Source organism: Plectropomus leopardus, chromosome 11 (genome assembly GCF_008729295.1).
Source record: "Plectropomus leopardus isolate mb chromosome 11, YSFRI_Pleo_2.0, whole genome shotgun sequence".
Lineage (NCBI taxonomy): Eukaryota > Metazoa > Chordata > Actinopteri > Perciformes > Serranidae > Plectropomus > Plectropomus leopardus.
The window spans coordinates 32,112,242-32,140,061 of record NC_056473.1 but is presented as its reverse complement, the minus strand read 5'-3'; the positions used below and the strand labels follow the sequence as shown (position 1 = coordinate 32,140,061).

At 38.8% G+C, this 27,820-nt stretch overlaps 1 protein-coding gene across 1 annotated transcript; it reads left to right on the top strand.

The window, feature by feature from the left end:
* Positions 1-2,041: 2,041 nt before the first annotated feature.
* On the top strand, positions 2,042-24,162 carry lonp2 (lon peptidase 2, peroxisomal). Its single transcript, XM_042495961.1, has 17 exons — positions 2,042-2,559; positions 6,342-6,477; positions 7,486-7,599; positions 8,583-8,714; positions 9,707-9,829; positions 9,916-10,079; positions 10,385-10,479; positions 10,975-11,093; positions 11,211-11,350; positions 12,834-12,975; positions 14,751-14,901; positions 15,090-15,216; positions 17,037-17,173; positions 18,912-18,997; positions 19,475-19,682; positions 21,284-21,474; positions 22,565-24,162. Exons 1-17 carry the CDS (start codon positions 2,327-2,329, stop codon positions 22,793-22,795), a joined length of 2,529 nt encoding a protein of 842 aa, XP_042351895.1. The 5' UTR covers positions 2,042-2,326; the 3' UTR covers positions 22,796-24,162.
* The last annotated feature ends 3,658 nt before the right edge of the window (positions 24,163-27,820 follow it).

The following is a 27,820-nucleotide window of genomic DNA, read 5'->3' as shown; positions in this document are numbered from 1 at the left end:
CACGTCTTGCAAGCCTCTTTGTGTCGCTCTTCAGGGGAGAATGATGTTTAATGGTTATGTTATGTGCACAGCAACAAGTTGAGCCTGAGTCTGAAAGGTACTTTAATCAGGACAGCTTTAATGATGTAATAAATGAATGATAATTATAAGTGTATTGGCATAAATGCAGCAAGTGTATTTTTTTATTATACTTAATCCATCATATATAACTGTATGGTTGTCTTTTTGTAACCATAAGAGCTTTTTTAAAGTGTATTCAATTATCCCTTATTGTGACCATAAAGTGATATTTCCCAAAACCGACTGGCACCAACAGAGAGATAACTGCAAAAACATGGCTGGTTATTTTCTGTAGTCTTTACAAACAGATTTTTTATACACAAGATATTGAATTTATTTATTTTTTGAAATGTATAATGCTATGTGACAATACTTTTATGAAAGAAATAAAAATTAAATTGTTATTTTTTATCAACTAACCTGGTGTCTAGTGTCCAGTCATTTTTAATACGCCTCTTTATTATTCTAATGCGTCCAGCAATTTTTCATAATAAAATGTTCCACTGTGAGGGTCCAGGGACAGAGGGGGTGTCTTATTGGGCCATATAAAAAAAACGACTTGGTTTGACTTTTTTTATGCTGTTTTATGCACTATGGCATCTATGTATACTACAAGTACAAAAACAATTCCCAGTTTGAATCACTTTATCTTTATTGTGAATTAGAAAATGGTTGGGGTCCATCCAACACCAGATTTGGCCTGTGGGGCGTAAGTTGAGTATCACGTTTCACAGTGAACATTAGCTTTAGCATTACTATTATTATAGTGAACCAAATCTGTAAATGCACCATGCTAACTAAGATAGCAGTTTACGTTAGAGTTATATCTACTCTCTCATCCAAATAGGGTCACTCCTGGTTCCAAAAATTCAAGATGGCAATGGCTAAAATGTCAGACTTAAGGCTTCAAATAAGAATCAACAAACCAGTAGGTGATGTCACAGTGGCTACATCCATTAATCTTTTTTTATACAATCTATGAAAGACATAGAAAATGGTTACAGGTCCAGTATATTAAGCCTAAAGCCTTTGAGGGTTTATTTTTTTGCTTTTTATTTTTCTTCTAAAAGGTAAGACAAGTTAAAAGTAATGTGATTTAACAAAAATGTGTCTTTAATGCTGATTTTACTCTGGAAGTCATTAGAAAGTATTCAGCACCTGTAATAAAAAAAAAAAAGCGCTTGCGTTTACTTCTTCCAAATAAGATGTAAGTGGATAGACTGCATTTGTTGGCATGGGTCCTCAAACATTCAGTCTAGGATTATTTGTGATTCTGACTCGCCCTTTGGCATGAATGTCAGCATGAACAGCTGGGGTAGGCTCCAGTCCCCCACCAGCACAGCACCCCTAATAAGCGGTTACATATAATGACTGAGTGAATGGTTACAGGTGGGCTATTATACAAAAGCCCAGTTTCCTCCCCCAGTTCAAAATAATGCAGTTTAGGTTAACATGAAACTAACATGAGACAAAAGCATGAATAGTTGTCTGTGTCTCGCTGTGTCTAAGAAATGTCCTGTGATTGACTGGCAACCTGTACAGGGTGCACCCTGCCTCTCGCCCGATGTCTTTCTTTTTGTTTTTAATATCACAAGCCTTCCTGGAGGTATGAATATATACATGACCCTGCTTCCATCATAAGTAACCCTTTTTCACAGTTTCCAGCTATACTGAATCCTACTACTACTACTACTACTACTACAAATAATAATAATAATAATAATTTAAACATTTAGAATAATCAAAATAATCTTACTTCTGTTTTGAAAACAACTAAAATACTGACAAATATGTCTTATACTATTAGTTCTATTATTAATTATATTATCCTTATAATGGGTTACTTTCGGTCAAAAGAGAAAAAAGCAAAAAGCAAGAAACGGACGTCTCATTGCAACTTCTATTGCACATGTCATGCGATATTGTGTAGTTTGTCCCTTTGCGCTTGCCGTAGCCAATTCACAGACTATAGGAAGTAGAAGTGGAAACGACTTAAAAACATCCTTGGGAAACGATCATTTAGACGCCACTTCACGGCAAAACTTGGTGCAAAAATGTGTCTCAAAACAAAAACGACTGCGTTTTAATTTCGGTAACATTATCTTCAAACAAGCGACAGGTTTGTTCGGGTCGTCGTTGAGAATTTTACTTTGAAAGGACTACACGGAAGTCGTCTGTTTACAGTTGTTTGACAGGAGAAGTGCGTGTTTGTTTGCGAGAGTTGTGTCACAGACGTTGACCTGATTTCTCATTAAAACACCGGACGATGGCCTCCGGCGGTGGGATCCAGATACCGAGCCGTCTCCCGCTGCTGCTGTCCCATGAGGGGGTGCTCCTCCCGGGCTCCACAGTCCGCTTCAGCGTGGACTCCCCGCGGAACATGCAGCTGGTGAGCCAGCGGCTGCTCAAGGGGACTTCTCTGAAAAGCACCATCATAGGAGTGATTCCCAACACCAGAGACCCGGAGCACGAAGCCGACGACCTCCCAACACTGCACAAGTAACACACATTTAGCCTCATGTGTTCAGATGAGTCATTTCTGGCTTTGACACGAGGGTGTTGGTTTGTTTTGGAGGTTGAACATACTGTACCAGCTGACTGAACAGGGTCTCCAAGTGACACTAGACAAAACCAAGGGGTTGTGCAGGATAATGAACTAGATCAAAGACAGTTCTGGTAGCCACGAGTATTTTTTTGTACTTATTGTCGTGAAAATAAACGATTTTTATCATCTAGGGCCTCTGAAAATATGAAAATGGAAGAAGTTCAATAGTGACAGCAATTCTTAACACTGGAGCAACATCATTTTTATCATGCTGCTTTCAGATGCCTTTCACACATATTTAAACCTTTGAACCCAAGCAAACTACTTACTTTTTTTTTCAAAATCATGGGGGTTAAGGCAGTAAGCAACATGTTCATTAATGTTTTAGCAATAACAGGAAATAAGTAGATTATTTTTTTAAAGGCTGAGAAAAATGTCCAGGAAAAAAAGAAAAGAAAAAGCAAGGGGAAACTATATATCTGATTATCATAATTACATATTTAAAAAACTTAGAAATTAAAGCAATTTTTTTGTTTTGTTTGTTTTATATATTGATCTTCAGGTCATTTTTCTTGATCTTGTTATTTTTTTTTTAACTTTTTATTAAGTTTTGGGTAATTTCTTCCTTGCTGCACTTTGCCTTTTTCCCATGTTTTTGAAAGAAAACAAGCCAAATTGATCAGGTTTGAAATGGTTAAGGTGAAAAGGCCACTCACACTTAAAAAAGAAAAGAAACAAGCTTTTGATGCTGTTTTATGCACTTTGGCACCTTGTATATATACTCAACTGAAAGTACAAAAACAGTTTCAAGTGTGAATCACTTTATTTTTTTTACGGCTTTGAAAATGGTTGGGGGGCACCTGGCATCCTATTGCTGGCCAGATTTGGCCCATGGGCCATATATTGAGTATCTTTGGATTACAGAATAAGGAATAAGATAAAACATTACACTGCCACATAAGTATAGTTTTCAATATTTTTGTAATAACAAAATATTTTTTACATTTATGGACCTCTAAAAACATGACACTGAAACTCAGGATATTTTGGAGCCAAATTATCCACAGAGGTCTCTTTTTCCCCAAAATAAACAAACCAGGCAATTTTAACAGCTGTAAACCTAAAAAAAAGCAGTTTAATGTTAATGTGTGCTCACCTTTTTCTGATCCAGACGTTCATGTTTTTACTGTGAGCCACTTTATCTGTAGACGTCTCTTCCTTTCCAAAATAAAACCACCAGGTGATTTAAACTGATAAAAAAGAATGAATAGAGTGGTTTTATCTAAATAATCCATATATTTCTGATGCACTTTGGCATGTCAACACATGTTAATGTGAAGTCACCTTTTTTCTCTGGTAACTTAACATCCTGAAGTTTCCACCAGAAGCTTAATTATTGTCAAAGGTCACTTCCTTTCTAAAGCAAACAGATCCCATGATTTAAACTGTTAAAAATATAATTTAACACTGAATAAAGCTTTTTCACGCTATAATCAGTGTAATTCCATCGCTGCTTATTGTAGTCGGACTTCTTACTATGATGGCAGACGTGAAAACTTGAAAATGTGAATGGCCATTTTAGGAGCCAGTGTTGGGTTTGACTGTTTAGGTTTCTGTAGAAACATGGGGGTGCAACATGTCGATCTCCATAAACTAGGACCATTCTTGCCGCTTCCCTTATTTTTGGCCTTTTGTAAACCCTGACACAACATTGGGAGACACTGACCAACTCCAAATTCAAATTACATGTAGTTTTATGAGGTTGCTGGTATTTCATTGCCATGGCAGAGTAGAAAATACTGATTGAATAACTTAAGAAAAAAGGTCTTTAAAAGGACAGCCAGCTTTACATGTCATGCCATGTTTAGTGTAACTGGTATTGTTTTTTGTACAGTTCTTGTTTTTTAACAGAAGCTGAGGTTTTTTTTCTAGAAAACTCTACAGTTTAGCAATGGCACTGCAGCCAAGCACAGCGAGGTGGACTTTAGCCTTTCAGCAGCAGTTTACCAGGTCAGACTGGTTACTGAGTAGCAGCTGTTTGTCTCTGGATGGTTTGTCTCTCAGCCAAAGTTACTGGAAGAAAACTGCTAGCGCTCGTTAAGGCACTCAACTTGGCTTCTTAGCACCGCACTGCGGTCTCCCGCTGCTCCCAGAAAGTGAGTTCAAAGTAATTAAAGTGTCCAGGGTGCATGGGATGGGACAAATCAAAAGAAAGAAGACAATGCGATGTCCCTGTCCCTTGTGTTGTTGGGGTAGACCACAGTAATGCGGCGTGGATTTTAGAGGAAAAGGGGATTAAAGGCTTGTTAACCAATTCACTTTTCCCCTAAACCAGTACATGTGTCTTTGATTTAGAGCCACGGCACCTTCAGAAGGCTTCTCGGATCAACCACCATCTACACACAGCTGTCATCGTCTGCTCTGTGATGGCTCCCACTTAACATTACACCCGGGAATTTAATGTCCTCGCCATAGTAAGCCCATAATCAGATACATATTTTGTTTGCGTGTGTGTGTAAGGGGATTAGTGAGTCAGGCAGCATCGCCAGGAGCTTTTGTACAATGTCACGTTCACTGACAGCAACAATTTAAGCCGCTCAGCTGTCAAACTATTTGAGCATTCACACTAAAACATTTCCTGATTTTGTGTTCAGAAGTTCTGTGTGTAAAAAGTAATTTGACCCCCGCATTGCGTGTTTTGACAAAATGTCAGCATCACACATAATATTATGAGTCCCAAATGACCACAGGGCTGTCAGTTTAGCTTGTTTTCCTGGAAATCTTGTTAGTAAGTCACCACACTTTCCACTGAGGAGAAATAAAGACACAATAGAAAGACTTGGATGGAATAAAAAGGCAGAAATTCTGTGGCTACGTGTGAAAGCGTTGTTGGTGAGAATTTGTGTAAATAATTTTGCTTCACTGCAAATACTGCTCAGTTCAATTGCTTTTTAAAGTTCATTGGGTTCAACACACTATGTAGCAGCAAAGGTTGGCTGTTATAATGTGATGTATGTTATAAGAGTTGAGATTACAGAGTTGTTTGATCCAAATTATTAGAGCATTGAGAGGTCCCAACCAGATCCAAGGTGTGAAGACCCAATTCGAACAGACTTGAAAACAATCAAGATAGATCAGTGATACTCAGGCCCTTAAAGTCAAGGGATTCACACTTTGAATTGCTTTTGTACTTTTAGTACACATAAGGTGCCAGGGTGCATAAAACTGTATCAAAAAAAGTACTGGTGGAGAATCCACCAACAGAGGGTCCTAACTAAGAACATCTTAAAATCCTAAAAGTGTACTAAAATCCAAGAAACTTCCTAAAATCAAGAAAGGTCCTAAAATATCGAGAAATGTCCTAAAATATCGAGAAATGTCCTAAAATAATTGAAATGTTCTGAAATCCTAGAAATGTTTCCAAAAAATCCTAGAAAGTTCCTCCAATTTGAGAAACATCCTAAAATCCTGGAAATGCTCTAAAATCCTTGAAACATCCTAAAATCAAAGAAATGACCTAAAATCCTAAAAACATGTATAGGGCTGCTGCGACTGGCCCCTGGCCTCCTGCCATTTTGCGAAACTGGCCCCCATGCAAAGCAACTTTAGAGTCTCTGTCTCTGATAGATAATTTTTTTAGGCTAAGATCGTGCCGCTGTGAAGCTCAGGCCTGTTTGTCTGTGATCCTCCTGCAGTGAGTCTGTTGTGTGTCATCATTCTCTCTCTCTCTCTGTAGGATCGGTACAGCGGGGATAGCAGTGCAGGTGGTGGGAAGCAACTGGCCAAAGCCCCACTACACCCTCCTCATCACCGGACTGTGCCGCTTTCGGGTGTCAAATCTGCTTAAGGAGAGACCTTTTATCCTGGCAGAGGTAAAAATTCTCCAGTATCAGACCACAGTTTATCTAAGATCAACTTCCCAATCACTGTGAGAATGTCTCATGGTTGAAGATTAACTTAAAGCTGCCCTGTGGGCATGAGAAACTGGGACCTTTACTACAAGTTATCCAGTGAAAGTCGGTAAAACTGACCACTACTACTCGTGTTAGCCAGTAATTTATGATGCCCTCTGGAGTTTTCCCTCTGAAAAAAACCCCACTATGTTTAACATGTAACAAATGTGATAAATTCCCTCTCTGTCCCATTACAGCTGGACCAGAAACAAGAAAAAATCCAATAAGAAGTGCTAAATATTACTTAAAATAAGTGAACTTATACCAAGTTATAAATATCTAGTCTCAGAGAACCCACAGATATCTTAAAACCACTGTAGCAAGACTAAAAACAAGAAAATACATACAAAAAAAAAGAATTATTTTGTCAATATTTAGGAAAAGGTGCTTAAGTTTAGCAAATGCTAGTGCCATTGTCTTGAAATAAGGTCATATGTATGTGAATTATGTTTTAAACAGGTACAGCTACACTTAAACAAGTAAATTTGTGTAGATACAAAGAAAATATTTAATGTTTTTTTTCTCAACAGTCATAGGTTTTGCCCTTTTGAGGGATTTTGATTTTATTTTATTTTCTACATTTTTTTTATTACAATTTCTTTAGTCCAACTAGACTCAGACAGACCAGCCAATACTAAGTCTGGATTCAAACCTGCGATCCTACGATGCACTCCATAGTCTAAATTTTAGGGGATGAAGGCAACAAATGTCTGCGAAAGCCCCAATCATGGAGACGCAAGCAATTCTGATATTGTTATTAAAAGTGAAACATTGTCAAAGGTGCATTCCTGATTAGGAATGTCAGTAGTACCAGCTCCTTTTTTTATAAGCAATATAGAACCAAAAGTTCCTGTCACTCAGTATTTCACAAATGTGGATGACTGCTATATATGAATCTCTAATTTCAACAAAAAAAAAAAATTACAGGTGGAGCAGCTGGACAAACTGGAGCAGTACACGAGCCCAGCGACAGACGGTGCCACAGCAGAAGATGGAGAGCTGGGGGAGCTGTCGCACAAGTTCTACCAGGCTGCTGTACAGGTGTGTGTGTGTGTGTGTGTGTGTGTGTGTGTGTGTGTGTGTGTGTGTGTGTGTGTGTGAGAGAGTGAGAGAGACTGAGAAAGAGTGAGGGGGATAGAGAAAGGTAGTAAACATGGAAGGAGATCCATTTCTATTTATTTTGACCTTTTGCTTTACAGTCTTTCTTTGTATTTATCTCTGCTTGTCAAGTCAAGACAATTTTATTTATGTAGTCCAATATCACAAATCACTAATATGGGTCAAGAGGCTTTGCAGTCTGTATAGCATAGACATAACTCTCTCCCTTGACTCTAGATTCAGATAAGAAAAAAATACCTGTGCAAAAAAAAAGAAAATTAAGAGGGAAAAATAAAATGTAAAAATGTCATTTGTACCAGATCAGTGCATCCCTATTTCTATTCCTATATATGTGTATATATTAATATTCTTACTGAGTATAACTGTATACATGCTGAGTATCTGGGGTGCAGAATTTCTTTCAGGATGAATAAAGATCTTTCTTATCTCATCTTGTTGTGAGAAACCCTTTAGGTTGCAGGTGTGCTATGGAAGCTGGCAAACCTATAACTCAATGTACTCACAAGCTTGTTTATCAGTTAATGAAAAGGCTTCAGTGTATGTCTTTGCATTCATAAATTATACCAAAATTTCTGGAGAACTCTGTGCATGAACTCAAAAATGTCCAAAGTTAACGAGAAACAGGCAAGTTGTCATATCAGTTTCAAGGCAGGGCAAATTTATTTGTGCAGTATGGCACTTTTCAACAACAAAGGTGTGTCAAAGTGCAAGACATACAAGAGAAAGACATGAAGAAAATTTTATTAAAGAAAAAAAAATACAGGACAAAAATAAGCAATAGATTGCGATAGACCGGGACAGCACCAGACTGCAAAGGGTTGGACTTAACCCTGAAAACACACTTCTGTCAGTAAATCTAACCCAACTATGTCTGTGTGTGTTTGTGTGTCTGTGTGTTTCTGTAGTTGTTAGGTATGTTGGACATTTCAGTTCCAGTTGTGGCTAAATTCAGGCGTCTGTTGGACAGTCTGCCAAGGGAAACTCTACCTGATGTGGTCGCCTCCATGATCCGCACCTCAAACAAGGAGAAACTACAGGTGAAGTGAACTGCTGTGTCTGTGTCACCCAAACCTCAAACTATATACTCAAAAAAAATAAAATGAAAGAAAAAAACAGGATGTGATAGAAAGTTTAAAGCCAGTATTTGTAGAGTTTCTAATGGGATTCAAGCATCTGTCAAATTATTCTTTTGATTGAATATATATTTTTCACCCTGGAAAGAAATTACTTAATCTCAGTGGAAATGTGTGTGGTATATTTGTAACTTTTAGCACAGTCAGAATCCAAAATACTTCATAATCAACAATCAGCTCCTTGGTTTTGTTGACGTTGAGCTGTATGTTGTTCTCTGAGCACCACTCTGCAAGACTTTAACGGTATTTTGAGACGGCAGTAAGTGATTGACTATTGACCCACTAAAACCTGATCTGAAGTCAGATGTGCTCTATTTTCCTGATATGGAAAAGTCACCAGTCTCCACTAAGAGAGATGCTGTTTGCTTTTACACACGAGGAGCAGCGTGACTTTATAGATTACTTCAGAATCTTGTCAAATTTATAACTACAGTTGTTAGTTCTGCTCTGTTATGTACCACAATATGTGCTGCAGTGACATTATTGCTCTAACTACATTACTATCAGAATATCACTCACTTATCTATTTGCTGAATCCACCATTTAAATAGCTGTAAACCAGGTGCAGGAACACCTGGCTTTAACAGGAAATTTGAGATTACTCTCTGATTGGTTAAAATCCTGTTACGCCCAAAACACATCTATGATTATGTAAGGGGCTCAATAGAGCCCTTTTGCCCCTTGTGTCTTACGTTGCACTCTGATTATGCTTCATCTAATGAGCAAAAGTCATTGGCTCGTCTGTCACAGTCTTTCTGAAGCTACCACCGGATGGTGCCAATGAGAAAAAATGTCTGAAGCAACAGACAGTAGAATGAGCCTAATGTAAAAAGATTTGTTTTCTTCTAAAGTTAATGTATTTTGAAATCAGGTTTTTGTACATTTGTGCTGTGAAGGTCCTGGATGCGGTGAGCTTGGAGGAGCGATTCAAGAAGGCTCTGCCCATGTTGACCAGACAGATCGAGGGACTAAAACTGCTGCAGAAAACCAGGAAAATGAGTCCTGACAATGAGAAGAGGGTAACAAACATTTCCACTTTTCCTTTTCCTTTCAACATTGTCTGTATTTACATGCCTGTTGAGCTCTCTGTATCTCATCTGTTAAGGTGCTATCAGTACGTAAAGGTGGCTTGTTCCCGGGTCGGCAGTTCAACCTGGATGAAGAAGATGAAGATGAGGATGGCGATGACACTGCAGCCTTGGAAAGGAAGGTCCACGGGGCCAAGATGCCTGAAGCTGCACTTAGAGTTTGTCTCAAAGAGCTTAAGAGGTGAACTTTTACCCTGATAAGCCCCGACATTTGTTGTTCCTCTGTCCTGATTATTTCTAAAAGGATTTAAAGACAGCAGTTTAAATATGCCTTTATACGCAGCAGCTTTCTTGATTAAATCATTGACTGCACAGTTCCAAAAAGCAATTTTTAGGAAGTTATCGGTTATTGGTATCAGTTGGATTAAATCCATATCGTGCCTCCCCACTGAATACACAACCCGACTTCTCTGTTTAATGCATGATTTCACAGATGATCCACAGTCAGACCCATCTTACATTTTAATGTCATTCTTGTGTGTTCAGATTAAAGAAGATGCCTCAGTCCATGCCTGAGTATGCCCTGACCAGAAACTACTTGGATCTGATGGTGGAGTTGCCGTGGAGCAAAAGCACTAAAGGTAAACAGAAATGATGGCGACCTTTGACAGAGTCCAGGTGCACAAGCCCAGAACTCTGCCAAAGGTCGCCATCATTTCTCATACAGTATCCTCAGATACTGTATGACATCTCTAAATTACAGCTATGACTCTGCCAAGTGGCCAAACAGTGACAAACTTCACAAGTGTAGAAAGGTGTGTGATATCAAAGTGGCATGATGGCTTTGGCCCAAGCTGTATTTTTTCACTTTAAATGGAAGTGAGCAAATTCTTTCCTCTTTCCTACTTTTTCATTAACCAATGTGACCGAATTTTCTCTCCTTTTTCAAAAAACTTTGAAGCAAGCTTGTTTATCTACATCCTCTTTTTTCTCCTCATGTTCTCAAATGACACTCTCTCTATCTGCAGCTCCAACCTCACTGCCTTTACCTGCACTAACCTGAATGTTTTTTTTCCTTCTTGGATCTGTTCATCTTATATACATTCTCCCCACCCAACAACCCACTCACTGTTTAGATTGTCTGGACATCCGAGCTGCCCGCACCCTATTGGACAACGATCACTATGCCATGGACAAGCTGAAGAGACGTGTGCTGGAGTACCTGGCTGTTAGACAGCTGAAGACTTCCCTGAAGGTGCATAGGCATAAACACAACAATAGTTGTGCATTTCAAAACTATAAGAAACTCGTGTGCGTGTAGCCAGAAAGTCAGGAATTTCATATTTATCTGTAAATTTCATGCCCTCTTTAGGGCCCCATCCTCTGCTTTGTGGGGCCCCCAGGAGTCGGTAAGACCAGTGTGGGACGCTCCATTGCCAGAACTCTGGGCAGAGAGTTTCACCGCATCGCTTTGGGAGGCGTCTGTGATCAGTCTGATATCCGAGGACACAGGTATGCTCATAAGACAAAAACTATTGGAGAGACTATAACTGCAGATGTCTTCTGACCACAGTATAGATCAGGGATTCTCAACTTGCTCTGCTCAGGGGCCACTTTCACAAAATGACAGGAGGCCAGGGGCCAGTCACAGCAGCCCCATACATGTTTCTAGAATTTTAGGACATTTGTTGTATTTTAGGATGTGTCTGGGATTGTAGGACATTTCTAGGATTTTAGGATATTAAGAACCGCTGTTGGGGGGTGCAGGGGATCATCCACAGGCACTTTTTTTTGCTGTTGCAAATGTCCGCGCTTGAGCGGGCTGTCGGACATGTCCGTGCTGGAGCCGGCTGCTGCACATGTTGACGCTGGAGAGGGCTGCTGGACATGTCAGCTGGACATGTCAGCACGGGAGCAGGCTGTTGCCCATTGCTGCGCTAGAGCGTCCGCGCGCTGGAGTGGGCTTCCGAAACCACCAAAATAAGAAATTTTTACATTGATAGATTGATAGTTGCAGTTGGTCTGGTATATATATACACACACTACACAGACTACATCAAAGTCATTATGAGTAAATATAAAATAAAACTTAATCCACAGGATGAAGACAGTCTTCTTTTAAAGGTATACTTCACTTTGGCAAGTATTATTTGTGTAGTATTTTTTATCACGAAAAATGTTGATTTATTGATAGCATTAAAGTTTACCTTTCCATTTTTAAAGATACAAATGAAGTTTCTATGTAAAAGAAACACTCAGCAGGTGAGAGAACAGGGACAGACAGCTTGACTACAGTATATGGAGGTCCCCTCTTTGAGAGACTGACAGCGCTCAAGGCTGCGAGTCCCCTCTTGGCAATTTCTTTTAAAATGATAAAAATTGTATTTGCAGTAATATTGTGAAAGAAGACCCCAAAAGTAAATTTTCAATTCTTTTTTAGTTTTTTTTTCTAAATGACCACAAATAGAAGTCCACACTTGAATAGTGAAGCCTGACAGTCCCCTGTTGTTGCTGTTGGAGTGCTTGTGTGTGTGTGTGTGTGTGTGTATAGAGGTGAGCAGGGCAGCACAGTTCATCTCAGGTTGCAGAGCTGCTGCTGGTATTGAAAGGGAATAGGACAGACGTGAAACACCGTCCCTCAGCCAGATGAAAAGCAGGTGTTGGGCATATCAACACTAGGAGATAAACAAGGATAAATCTCTGGAGTTCTTTCATGGTTGACAACCTGTTAAAAAAAAAAAACAACTCTGTAAAAGCTAGACCACTCCAGTGCATGCTTTCAGCCTGCAAATGCTTGAAACTTGCACGTGTTTGTCACGGACAACTTTGTGTCTGCTTTTGTTTCTTTTTGCTGATCACTTCAAGAACAAGTCAATAAATAAAAACATGACCAAAAAGTATGTAGACATCATATTCACTTTAAATGTTGAATTTCTCTACTTTGTTGTCATTATTTACGGCCCGTCAGTATTTCAAATCCTGCTCATGTCTACAGACGGACATATGTTGGGAGCATGCCGGGCCGCATCATTAATGGTTTGAAGACAGTTGCCGTCAATAATCCGGTGTTCCTTCTGGACGAGGTGGACAAACTGGGGAAGAGTCTGCAAGGAGACCCTGCAGCTGCACTGCTGGAGGTCAGCTTTGCTTCTCTGTCTTTGATGACCTGTGTAATGCAGCGGATGACCACAATAATTGTGCACTTTTTGAGAAAAGCATTAAAGTCTAACATAGTTAGGGCATACCATAATGTTTATTTTCAAATGTGGATGGTTAAATCCAAGATGGCCGCCAGTCCTCGCCATCTTATGTTCAAACGTGTAATTTTAGGTATTTAAACAGGTAAAAGAGGACTGGGTGAGCTACAGTCTGTCAAATATATTCTCTATGAATGAAATCAAGTGATGATGAGGCAGAAACATCTTGTCACTGAAAAGTTGTTTCTGCCTCATCATCACTTGATTTCATTCATAGAGAATTGATCCTTTGAAGGTATTTACACAGGTAAAAATGACTGGAATGATTACAATTAGTCAAATACAACCCCCAAGAATTAAATCTTGTCATTTTGAAGCAGAAACAACCTTTCAGTGGCGAGATAGCTGTGCCCAACAGCCTCTGAGAAACTTTTTTTTTTTTTTAACATTAAACTGCTTTATTCTGTCTTAAATGTTTAAATCACCTGATCTGTTATTCAGGCCAGGGTAAAAACTTTTTGAACATCTGGATCTCAAGTTATCAGAGAAACAGGGCAAGCAAACATTAGCGGCCGTTTGGCTCCAGCCCCTGCCATGCCGAACAGTGGCGGAGAGATGTTAATTTTTAACACCAACTGGTTTTAATCACTGGATCTGTTTATATAGGAGAAGAGCAGACTTCTGCTTATAATTTAACCTCCTGAACATCTGGATCTTAAGTTATCAGAGAATAAAGGTGGTAAAAAAAACTCCAGACTGAAGGAATCCTAGGTGGGAGAAACTAACTGCATTGATGACATTGCTCTGTAATTTATGATTGTTTTAAAATTAAAATTAAAATTAAAATTGTGTTTAATGTTTGAATAAAGTGAGATATGCCTTTTTTGGGTAAGTATTCAGCACATCTCTTTATTATTGCCAGACGTCTTCCCATAACCGAAACAGTATTTAATATCTGTTTTAACCACTTGATTCCTTTGAAACCTAGATTAGCATAACTTTTCTTGTGCTGCATTCAGAGGTCTTTTGCGAGCATGTAAACCTTTGAACCTTGAGCAAATTGGTGCAGTTTCTTTAGAAAACATGGGGAAAAATGGGCAAAGGGCAACTTGGGAATAAATGTCCCATAAATTGGAAGACATTCATAAATTTAATTTGATTTAAAAAAAAAGCTAGTGGAAATGTTCAGAGATCTATATATTTATAATTATCCTAATTATATGAATTGTTTTACAGAATTATTATAATTTTTAAAGAACTTTAAAAGTTAATTTTCTTAACTTTGATAAACTTTGTCTTGTGGTTTAGTTTCCTCTGCCTGTTCCACAGGGACTCCCTGTACAGACGAGTTAAGCCGTGCTTTATGTTTAAGGCCAGAAGTTGAACCAAACACGAACTTGTTACTCCATGCCCACATTGTAACTGATTGCAATTCCCTATCCAAAGCACAAGACAATTCCTCAATAGATACTGTTGGTAAAAACAATGTTTTATCACTGGCATACATAACCGCTCTTGCAGGATGTAGAACAGATGAAGATCACTGGTGAAGATAGAGAAACATAGTGGTCCCAAACAGCTTCCTTGTGGGACACCGCATTGGAACTCTTTCACTGTTAACCAATTCATGACTGACTCAATAGGCTTTCCAGCTAATTGGAATGATGTAATTTTTAAAAGTACACACACTTGACAATCTGTACATGTTCCCTTAGGTACTGGACCCGGAGCAGAACCACAGCTTTACAGACCATTATCTCAATGTGGCCTTTGACCTCTCCCAAGTGCTCTTTATTGCCACTGCAAACACCACTACTACCATTCCCCCGGCCCTGCTGGACAGAATGGAGGTGCTGCAGGTACCAGGTGGGTTTAGGTACAGAGAGTCACTCTCAGGAATCAGAGTTTTGGGGCAAAAATTTGTATTTGAAAGACTAACAAACTTAGTTTTATTATTCTTACTGTAATTAGAAGACTGATGAATTATTTACTGCTTTTACGACAAATTTTCATCAAAGTGTGTGTGTGTGTGTTTGTTTGTTTGTGTGTTTCAGGATACACTCAGGAGGAGAAGGTGGAGATAGCTCACCGTCACCTGATCCCAAACCAGCTGGAGCAGCATGGATTAACACCGCAACAGCTTCATATTCCACAGGAAACCACCCAGGATATAATCAGCAGGTACACATCAAATACAGACATAAAAAACACATAATAAAAGGAAACTAAGTATAAGTTTAACTTCTTTATGTGCAGCTCTTGCTTTTATTTTTTTTACTAGTATAAGTTATATAACATTTTAATCCTTTTGTAAAGGACTTGCTGTTGAGTATAGACTTTACTCTCACATAATTTACCTTCTCAATCTGCTTTTTCCTTTTTTAAATCAAAAATTGTAGTAATGTTAATATTTATTATGTCACCATGTACAGATACATCAGACTTTTTGACAGTTTTTTCATATATTGCACTGATGCAACACCAGCAGGGAAGAAGTGAATTCCCAGATTGGTATGGACATTGTTGCATGTTCACTAAAGAGCTTCAACATTAAGACTGTCAAGGACAAATCCAGTGAGCAATGTGTGGAGCCAAGCACTCAGCCAGCTGCCTTCTCACATCTGAGGCTGCTAGTTGTCGAGCTGTTTGGTGGCTATTTGTTTTGAATGTTGACCAGTGCTTCTCAGGCAGGGTGACCTTTCAGTCAGAGAGACCATCTTTCAACCAGATGACTGAGGGCAGCATTCTGTGTCTGCAAGCATCTGCCTAAAAATGTCAGTGCTGGTGTCAGAAAATACTGAAATCGTGCAGATTACTTTTTTTAGAAGCTCAATAGGAAATGTTTAAACCACTTGTTTTGCTTTTCAGTAGTCTAAATCCACATGCATTTAATTAAAAGTGAAGAAAAGCAACAAATTCTGACATTGCAGGATGGCCAATTATGTGTCAATTAACAAACCAACTATTTTTTACAATACTGGTGTGAATTTGATGGTATATTTTCCAAGTACAAACTGGTCTACAGCCTTAAATGTCTTGCATATTTATAAAGGAATTAGCAAATATGGAGCTGCTGATACGCAGACAGGCCTCTGGTCTTTTCAAATGATAAGCAGTATGTTGCCTGCAGAGTCTCTGTGCAACACTTGCAGCACTCTGGTTTGGTTACTATAGCAACAGCCAGCAGCACACAGCTTGGTATCCATCAAGAGATACTCCTGATTGTACCGGCTCGATCTCTTAAAAAACAAAAAAAGGACGGGGTCTTTTGAGGTAAAGACAAAGTGAAGAGGCTTTCGTAGAGCCCAGGCAGGTCTCTGTCATGACTTTAGGTATTATAGCATGTAAGTCCAATTCATTTCAGGGAATTTCCTAAAGTGTTGCATTTTTTAGGCCATAACTTAAGAATTCATATGGTAATTGTGACAAAATTTGACACGAATGTTTCATAGTATTTAATGAGGAAGTGGTGACATTTTCTTATCCATCGATCAAAGGGCAGCTTAACTGTGACATCATAATGTTCTGCAAAAACACTTTTCTAGACATCATTCAGCATCATAACTCAGGAGCAGAAGTGACATTTGGTCAGATACTAAATTGGTGACACTAATCTTGGGTGTCCACCTTGAAACTGTGCCAATTGTAAAGATCTTCTATGCTGCCGGGTTGAAGATGTGTGTGAAGCATTCATGCTGTCACAGACGTGGATGTAACTGTAAGTGCAACCTGTCGGGTTCGGAGGGTTGTACAACCGCAAGATGGTTATTCTAGTTTTCCTTTTTCCCCAAGTCTTTGTTGATTTACTCTTTCATTTGCAGCACTTAAACAAGTCATCAGCAATGTTCCTGATGCCAATAGCAGCTTTTTGAAAATTCCCTGTTTGCCTACATTGTTTTGTTCCTCATCACATCTCTCACTCACCTATCCTAAACTGAAGCTGGGAAACCTCAACCGTGCATAATTGTCTTCATCTGCTGTGTCTTTGTTTTGTGTTTCAGATATACCCGTGAAGCCGGAGTTCGCTCCCTAGAGAGGAAGTTTGGGGCGATCTGCCGAGCTGTGGCTGTGAAGGTCGCCGAAGGTCACAGAGTCACCGTGACGGAGGATTCCGCCCCCAACAGCCCGACACAGCAGGGTAGGAGCCCGTTCGCTCTCAGTCTGTGAGCAGATGAGTCAGTGGAAGGTAGAGGGTCATATCCTTGCACTCTCACTCATAAAACCACTAACAGTTTAACATACTTAAATAAATTAATGTAATATGGTATGAGTTAATTGTTCTTACTCTAGTGGTTTGAAATGTCAGCTTTTATTGGATAATTGCTGGAAACAGAAGATACTTCCTCATACAAGTAGAAGCTTCCATCTGCTCGGGAGCCCACAGGATAAGTGAGTCTGATACAAAACCTTCACACCATACAGAACAAAATAAAAAACATTATTTTAGGAATTCTAACTAATTTGTTAACATGGCTAATGAAATTGAATAGTCCACTAAAATTCCTGTTTACATGCAGCTGTGCATACTCTGGTAACCTGGAACAAACATGTTCATCATATCAAAATATGGAAGTGTAATGGCTGAAGCAGCTTATACCATTTTGCTTCTTCGCATCAAAACAGGAGTTTGAGCAACCATGTAATTGACAGCAGACAAAACAAACAACAATTTTGGTCTCCAGAAAAAAAGACAAACTAACAAAATAATCAAATAATCATCTACACGGGCATAAATGTTAACTTTCTATTTTTTTCTGGCAGACTGAATGACATTCATCAATTCTTGGTCTCTGTTACCTTTGACTTGCTTGTGTTTGTATGAAACATGTGGTTATGGTGCATAAACGCTGCTCTCGCAGCTGTAATTTGGCGACGTATCTGGTGAATCTCGGTAAAGGTGCAGACCCAGTAACGGCTGATGAGATGGTATTAGTTAGTTTGAAAGGGAGTCAGTAAAAGTGACCAGATATCAGAGCTGAGGATGAAAATCTATATCAGTGCACAGAAACAAATTTCATTTGGAGTTTGATCATTCTGAATTATGCTAAGCATCTTTTTCTGCATTATGTTCCGTTAAAAATTATCTTTTCATAACGTGCATACTGGACAACATAAAGCTGTTAATGATAAACCTGTAATGGTTAAATTGGCTGGCTGATATATCAGTCAGGTTCTACCTAGTAAACACAGGATATCAGCAAGTTGTTTTGTGCAGCTTTGTTGAAAGCCCTCTGTGTTGCCAGGTAACATTTGTCATGGACATGCAACACTAACAGTGGCTTGTGTGTGTGTGTGTATGTGTATGTGTGTGCATGCAAATAATTTGCATTTCTTTCCAAGGGGATGGAGCGTGTTTGATGTCTCTGTTCACTGTTTGCTGTTTTTCTGTTTGTATATCTATGCATTTGATTTTCTGTGCATGTTTGCATAATGTTAGCGTGTGCGTGTGCACATGTGTGATTTTCCAGTCTCCGTTGCAGCCGTTGTCTCCCCCCACTCCTCTCTGTCTCTCCCTCTGAGGCCTCACCTCCATAGTTTTTCTTTACAATATGTTAGGTATACAATAAGTTAATATGTTATGGTAGTCAGCTTTGCTCTTACTTGTTCATTTGGCAGGTTTTCAAGCACTTTAGCAGATCCAGAGAGTTTAGAGACTATATTTATAATGTAAGATGTGCATGATGTGAGGATGTGCATAAACCTAGATGGAAATGGGAAACATTTGTCCTTTGATCTGGTTTTTAGCTGTGACTCTTCTAATAGAGCCTCTCACCCAAAACATGAGACATTTATATTTAGCAAATTTTACCTTGCAAAACGAGTGACCTGCATGCAGTACTTCTCAATGGGATTAAATTCATTTCATGTGTGTTCAGACAAGGCAGCGCCTCCAGAGATGCCCATAGTGATCGACCATGTGGCCCTCAAAGACATCCTGGGACCTCCACTGTTTGAAATGGAGGTAAGCAAAGCAGGACCAACAGAGATCCACAATTACAGCAACTTGTTCAGAGTAGACCTTTCAAATGTGTTTTTTTCCTTTGGCTGTGTGAACTTTGTAGATTGCTCTCATGAATATAGCCTGTGAAGATGTTTCGTAGCTCCACAACAGCTGCTGTACATGAAATCCGAATAATGCAGCAGCTGCTTGAGGTGTAATCTTACAGTATAATGTGAAACTCAATACAGTTAGTCTTCCAGCAGGCGTTTTCTCTTCATTTTTTGTCTTTTTCATCCCTCTTTTCTTCCCTCTACACAACCTCCTTCACATCTTTTTTTTATCTTGCTTACCACCTTCACTGTGAGGTCATGTCGGCCTTGTGTTTCACATTCATTCCTGAATTTATGAAGACTACAAACGCCCTTTGAAGTCTGTCTGTTTTGTGTTGTAATTATTCCACTTACTACAGCTTTACAGATGTTTTGTGTGTGTTGAAAGGTGTCTGAGAGGCTCACCCTGCCAGGTGTGGCTGTCGGCTTGGCGTGGACTCCCCTGGGTGGGGAGATCCTGTTTGTGGAGGCCAGTCGAATGGAGGGAGAAGGTCAGCTCACTCTGACTGGTCAGCTGGGAGACGTTATGAAAGAATCTGCCCATCTGGCTATCAGCTGGCTCAGAGCGAACGCTAAAACCTACCAGCTCACCAACAGTGAGATATCTATCTATCTATCTATCTATCTATCTATCTATCTATCTATCTATCTATCTGTCTATCTGTCTATCGGTCTTTGGGTCCTTCTGTCTGTCTGTCTTTCATCTATCTGTCTGTCTATGTCTATCGATGTATGTGTCTATATATAGATATAGATATTAAACATGGCTTTACAGAAATATAAATAATTTGCAGCAGACTCCATCACAGGAGAAACTTTTACTGTACAGGAGGCAGTCTGGCGCACACTTCCTGTTCATGAACTCAAAGCTAAAGGGAATACTAAAATGTGTTTCTAAAACATTTAAGGCGAGAAATATTTATATTTGATTTATATGGTCTCACCTCTAAGCGGTTTACAGTGGTAGTAACAACGCCGTAACTTGGTTTGTGTAAAAGTCAAAGTTAGAGAGATGTGATTATGGGTCAGGAGGTTTGCAATTTGATCGCGTATAATGTTTGTGACCACACTGTGGTAACAGCTCTTCGCATCGCGCTTAATTCAAAGAAAAGAACAGCGGCCGTAAATGTCTGCAAATTGGGAAAACAAAGAGGTCCAGGAGCTCCTTACCCTCTGAGCAGAGGACAAGATCAACTGCCATATAACAGAGAAGGTAAATGATTGGTTTTGCCATGTGCCTTTATTAATGCTTAGAGAGTGCAACTGATGAATATATAGTATATCACACAAGAGACAGACGCGGTTGTGTTACATGTCACACCTGTCACGTCACTTTTGATTGCCTTAATGCAGTGGACAATCACCAATAGAGCGGTATGATGCTGCTGCCATTTGGTTCCTTGTGAAAATGTAAAAAGGGCATGAAGAAGGGACTTTTTAGCAGCTCTATAGTAGTAGTAGTATTTTATTCAGTCATTTTACATAATACAATAAACACAAACAGTATCGTCAGTATAAACAAAAACAACAGCCTGTGTTTGATCAGTGACTGAACAGACAAAGTAGAAGCAAAATGCTTATATGTGCTTAATTTACATACTCATCAATTTAAGCTGCCCTTCAGAATGAAAGAAAAACAACATATTCCCACTTTTAACCTTCAAAAATTGCTTTACAAACCATTATTTTGAAAGTGAATGACACATTTTCAAAATAATACTTGCATCATTCCATAATTTGACCCCAATAATGGAGAACTTTTGGACAGAGTCTGGGAGTGTCATTGATTTTGCTTTGAACATTATTTGCATTATTTTATAATAAAATAAGTAATTAAATTTAATAACAGGAGAATTTAGAAACAGCGAGATCCCTGGGTAAAAAGGGCCTTTGAGTCCACGGTGGCAGCATGGGTGGTGAGCAATACGAAAACGTGCCATTACAGCCTGTAGTTGGAACAACAGCCCGAGAATGAGCAAAAACTCTGCCGATATATGTTTTTTTTTTTTTTTTTTATCAATTTACGTCATCCAGCAGAGTTTTTCCAGGAGGGAGGAGAGACATCAAGGCACTGGTTAGATGGAGGGAGGTCTACCACAGTTCATGTACACAAACTACCAACATTGTTTTGATATAAATCTGGTTTAAAATTGACAAAATATCCCTTTAAAGCTACTGTTTATGTGTGTCTGAACAGTGGTGGGGGGTCCAGACCCACTAGAGGGGACAGACATCCACCTCCACTTTCCTGCTGGAGCTGTCACCAAGGATGGCCCCTCTGCAGGTGTTACCATAGTAACCTGCTTAGCCTCGCTGTTCAGCGGCCGTTTGGTCAGATCAGACGTTGCCATGACAGGAGAGATCACGCTCAGAGGGCTGGTGCTGCCGGTGAGTAATCACACCACAACACTAACTAACCAACAGTGATTTGGGAGAGAGTGCTTTTTTTAGATTCTTTGCCCCGTACACGTGGAGCAAATCGCAGTCTAAGCTGAAGCGTGAAACTCCAGTTACAATGGGTCAATTGAAAAAACTGGTCAAAATCCTAACTAATTTTAACTGTGACTGTTTTTAATATGTTTTAATTGACTTATTGTATTATATCGCTTGCCTGTTGCATCTCTGTATAACTAACAGGTGGCATTTGGAAAGCTGCATGTCGTGAGACCTCCGTCAGCCTTTTCCATAAAAGGTTCTAAGATGTGGAACACATGACAAACTGCAGTGAAATTAACAAAAGATATAAAGATTTTTAACAAAAGTGTTAAAGTTTGGCTGAAGCATACTCGGAGATGTGAGCTTATTTAACTATTTTATAATGTCTTGAAGTTGAGCGTTGTAAGTGCATGCAACATTGACATTTGTGTCTTTTCTTACTGTAACTGTGTTGCATTTCTATGTAATCTTGATGTAAATATTTACCTTTTTATCTTCGTTTTACCATAACTGTTATTGCATACACACTATTGTATTAACCTTGATATCTCCTTTTTTTCTTCTTTTTCTTTAATAAAAGCCTAACTAGGGAAACTAGCAATAGCTATAATCTCTATATGTAAAATTTCAGTTACTACAGCTTGTTTGTAACAGGCGGAAATTGTACTATGTTAATTTGCATTATCCCTATCAAAAAAACTATATAAATAAAGAAACACCACTTTGACAAACAAACCACATGAAACACTACATGATTACAGTTTATGAGGTTCATTTGCATTGTGCTTATTAAATGAAATGTATAAATAAATAAATAAATAGAACATTATAATTTATGATTTTTTCGAAATTACTTTAGATTATATTATTTACAAAAAATGATGTCTTACATTGTAAATAGTTTGTTTTATGTTTTTATTATGTACTTTATTATGTACTTATTATGTACTATTATTAACCTGATTAAAGAAAAGGTTTTTTTTTAATATGGTAACAGGTAAAACCAGCAGTTTTAAAACGCTTACTGGTCTGTTTTCTCCAGGTGGGTGGGATCAAAGACAAGGTCCTGGCGGCCCACAGGGCGGGGGTGAAGCGCGTCATCCTTCCTAAACGCAATGAGAAGGACCTGGAGGAGCTTCCGGCCAACGTCCGAGCCGACCTCGACTTTGTCATGGCAGCAAACCTGGGCGAGGTGCTGAGCGCCGCCTTTGATGGAGGGTTTCCAGGCACAGCAGGCACCCACACACACCCTCAGGTGACCAGCAAACTGTAACACACTGATGAAAACACACACACAGCGACAATGTGAAGCCCAAACAGAGAAAAGTGGGTGTCATGAGCTCAAAATCTCATGAGTTTTCCCGCATATGCAGTCACAGGAAATACCAGCATGCACTGCTGTAATCCTGACAGTCATGTTATTGATTTGTATTTTTTGCTGTTGAGATCTATGTGTTTAAATGATTGTTTTACTATTTAAGAGATAATTTAGGTAAATTGAGCTACAATTCAGAGTCAAGCCCTGTAGAATAGTTCAGTTTACATGGACAACAACTCCGACCCTGTTTAGACCTGGTATCAGCTCGTGTTTCGGGGACCCCAATGCAAGCGGACAACCGAGACACACCGCGGTTCATGACTGTCCCTTTCATGCGTTTCCAGCTGACAACTTCAGAATTTGTTTCTGCATCCACACTTTTGCTAGCTGCTTGTAGCATGCTCGCTGCTCACCTTAGCAGTTGCATCAGCACAGTTGGAGATATCGCTGTCAGCAGGAACGTGTCTCCATCCAGTGGGCAGAACGAGAGATGGTCACGCAACACGTCGAACACGTCCAGATTGACATAAAACTGCTAATGCTGCCCTCACGTGCTTTTCTCACTTGTGCAGTCATAATTACAACATACGCACATTAAAGTGCTCTGGTCAGAAAACTCAACAAACAAAAATGTCTACCTGTTTTGTGTCATGCTAGAAGTAAAAAGTTTTTTTTTTTTTTTTCCATAGCTCCCAACTTGGGAATTGAAATTATCCAGTTTCCCACTTGTAATTATGACTTTAGAGGAGCATGTGAAGGCAGCAAAGGTTACAGAGCATTAGTGCTGTCGCCAAGACAACCACCACATCCTGCACTGATAATGTTGTCCTTGTCGGAGATGCATCAGGACAGCGTTAGTGTTTATAGTACAAAACATTATGCGGTCAAATGCGTCCCTGCACACCTCGTCAGGTGTTTAGACCTGTGTTGAGCGCTATCCAGTTGTGATCAGATCACCTGAGACACATGTTGATGCCAAATCTAAACACAATGTCTGTTATAAGAAATTATACTAGTATGATATCCTTGTTAATAGGCATACCTTCCTGATATTTCACCAGAGTATATGATGGAACAAACATGCACTGCTAACACAAATTTTGCCTTCTTAGTGGTAAATAACCAAAATGCTGCACTTCTACTGAGCTGTTGACTTAAAAATGGGTTGAAATTTCTATTTTCAGTGTGAAAAATGGGTGTTGTAGAAAACAAAAAGACTTTTAATATGTCACAGCAATGATTTCATACTAAGTCAAAATCCACTTGTGTCCTATTGAATAAGTAAAAACTGCGATTTGAATTAAAGATGCTTGAAATCTTGAGAAAGTGCTTTTTTATTTTTTTTTTCCTTTATATGTTCTTGTCCTTCAGTCCATCTGTGCCACATACTTTTTTCCTCCCCTGTAGTGATGTAATGTGAAACACCAGCATGCAGTGTATTTCTCCATATTTAGACAGCCATGAAAAGATTAATGGAGCTCTGCAGAACCTTTTGCACGGATACGTTAATAAAGCCAAGAACATCAAAAGAGTTCTGTGGGCACAAAACTGATATTGCACTCAACAATGGTGTGCGTTCTAGAAAAAAAAGACATAAACATCCACAGAGATATGTTTATCATTGTGAGGGATTGTTTATGTTTTTTTTTTAAAATGATAATAAAAAAAATTGTGCTGCTTACATGACCCTATGCATATTTGTTGCATTGACAAACAAACAAAACAACAACAAAAAAAAAACAACAATTAAACCTGCTGTAACTGATTTTTGCCACTTGGGGGCAGTGGTAAGAAGCGGTAAACTTTACACTGACATTGCCTTTAGGCTTGTTACAGCAAACGTGTTTGCAAACTTTTGCTTATTTACTCATTCAGCAGAAGATAAAGATAAAGGTGTGGAGTATTTCTGGCCACCTGATGGATGTCCATCCACCAAGTTGTCACATTAAATTTTGAGGTGTGTTGATATATTCACGTCATCGACTGATGCATCAAGTAAAATTGCAAGTAAACGTTCCACCTGAAAAGTTGCCGGCCCAGTGAATTAAATTATTTTTCCTTAGTTTACAGCAGCTGCCAGAGGCCGCGAAACATCCTTTCATTTTATAGTTATATTTAACTAATGTATGAAAAACATGTGACAGTATGAACAGTGGTTAAACCGGTCACAGCTCAGCCCCGAGATTCACATTCATTACTGCAAAATCAACTGAATGCAGCACATTTTGTGCTATCAGTGTACTACCCCTACAGAGGGATGACGATTAATAGATTCCAATTCAAAACTTTTGGTAATTTAATTATATATATATTTCCAGAAATTCATACCAATTTGCTTATGTTTTAACAATTTAAATAGTTGTGAAAGTGTATGACAGCAGTACAAAAAAGTAATGTTGCTCCAGGTTTCAAAGGGTAAACGTATTTATTTAAATGTTTTATGTGTAATAACGTTTTCAGCCTCTAGGTGCTGCTATTTAGTTTAAAAGGAAAATATCAAGGAGGACCTGCAGATGTCTTGTGAAGTCCTGGGTGCTCTCTCTGTACTTTACCACTACATATATCACCTGCTTCTCTGGGCTTCATCACATCCCTCCTTCTTGGTCACAACATGAAAAAATCTACTTAAGCTGGTGTATTACAATGTTTGCATGTGGCTCTTTTATGATGTCTATATGTATGTACATTGCATGTGTGTCATTTGACTGCAGACACACCCAGTCTCAGTTAAACCCCAGTATTAGGACTCCCTCTCTAAGCCCTCTGGATTCAGCATTCCCCCTCACCACAAGCACACATTTCCCCTCCAGTGAATGGAGGACCTTAACCTATAGCATAATTACCCAGAGGCCCTTGGGGTGTGCTTAGTGTACTGGCAGCACGCCCATTTCACATGGCATTGCACCCCCCCCCCAGCACACAGCTCGTACTGTATGCTCTTACATCAGCTCGTTTTAGGTGTGGTCTCTGCAGAGAGGCTGGACCCCTGTGACCGCATGACGACAGGAAAGGGGGACTGTAGAGAGGGTTGCAGCAACTTGTCTAGATTCGTCTTACAACCCATTTCATGTTGCATATGATACTGTGCAGTTCTCAATATTTAAATATTTTGTAACAGTGCACCATATTCTTTTACAGTGATGAAATACATAAACTTACATGTTTCGTACCAAAGAAGGATCATTTGGGACTGTAGGAATTCTTCATGACTGTTGACATGCTATACTATGTTGCTTCTTCATGTTTGTAGACGACATGCTTTACTATGTCGTTTTTTCATGATTCTTGACGACATGCTAAACTATGCTGCTTTCACATGATTCTTGATGACATGCTTTACTATGTTGCTTTTTCATGATTCTCAACAGCATGCTACTTTAAGTGGTTTTCAGGTATTTTTTAGTCATGTCAAATTTTGACATTTTCCCCCATACTATAACCTTGGTGTTTTTTCTACATGCTATATTTTGGTGTTTTTGGGCGTTTTTGCAACTCCTCTGCTATGACGTATCTCGGCATGCTATTTTAAATTGTTTTCAGCAGTATTTTGGACATGTCATATTTTGACATTTTTTGCCATAATATAGTCTGTTTCTGCAGTTTTTTTCTACATTCTATATTTTGATGTTTTGGACGTTTTTTCCAACTTTTTTTGCTATGACTTGTCTCGGCAAGCTATTTTAAATGGTTTTCTGGTGATTTCTTGACATGTTAAATGTTGACATTTTTCACCATACTATAGCACTGGGGTTTTGGGTGTTTTTTTGACATGCTATATTATGGTTTTTTTTGGCAGTTTTTGCAATTCGCTTGGCTTTGAAATGTTTCTGCACGCTATTTGAAGAGGTTTTTGGGACATGTCAAATTTTGACATTTTTTTCATTGGTGTTTTTGGCAGTTTTAGCAGTTCTCTTTGCTATGATCTGTCTCAGCAAAGCTATTTTAAGTGATTTCTGGTGTTTTTTGGACATGTCAAATTTTGATGTTTTTCGCCATGCTATAGTATTGGTATTTTGGGTGGTTTTTTTAGACATGCTATATTATGGTGTTTTGGGCAGTTTTTTTGCAATTCTCTTTGCTATGGCGTACCTTGGCACACTATTTTAAGTGGTTTTCAGGTGTTTTTTGGACATTTTTAATTTTGACGTTTTTCGCCATACTACAGCATATAGGTGTTTTGGGTAGTTTTTTTCCACATGGTGTTTTTTGGTGTTTTTGGCAGTTTTTGCAATTCTCTTGGCTATGATCTGTCTCGGCACGCTATTTTAAATAATTTCTGGTGTTTTTTGGACATGTGAAATTTTGACGTTTTTCGCTATGTGATAGCATAGGTGATTTGGGTGTTTTTTTCGACATGCTATATCTCGGCACGCTATTTTAAGTGGTTTAAGGTAGTTTTTGGACATATTGAATTTTACATTTTCCACCATACTACAGCATTGGTGTTTTGGGTGTTTTTTTGGACATTATATGATTTGGTGTTTTTAGCAGGTTATGCTATTGTAATGCTATTGTCGTTTTTCGCCATACTATAGCATTGGTGTTTGGGTTTTTTTTTTTTGACATGCTATATTTTGATGTTTTGAGGAATTTCTGAAGTTCTCTTTGCTATGATGTGTTTTTAAGGTATTTTTTGGACAATTTTGACATTATTCACCATACTACAGTATTGGTGTTTTGGGTGTTTTTTTCAACATGATAAGTGTTTTTGGCAGTTCTTGCAGTTTTCTTTTTGCTTTGAAATGTTTCTGCATGCTATTTAAGTGGTTATCTGGTGGTTTTTTGAACATGTCAAATTTTGACATTTTTCACCATACATTGGTGTTATGGGTGGTTTTTTGGACATGATATATTTTAGTGTATTTGGCAGTTTTTGCAATTTTCTTTGCTAGATATGTATTGGAACGCTGTTTAAAGTGGCTTTCTGGTGTTTTTTGGACATGTCCAATATTAAAGTTTTTCATGATACTATAGCATTTA

Coding starts and splice junctions, on each gene's coding strand:
- lonp2 (XM_042495961.1), top strand. CDS start 2,327: ATGGCCTCCGGCGGTGGGATCCAGATACCGAGCCGTCTCCCGCTGCTG. Junction 11,351..12,833: donor TCTGATATCCGAGGACACAG/GTATGCTCATAA, acceptor TCATGTCTACAG/ACGGACATATGTTGGGAGCA. Junction 14,902..15,089: donor GGAGGTGCTGCAGGTACCAG/GTGGGTTTAGGT, acceptor TGTGTGTTTCAG/GATACACTCAGGAGGAGAAG.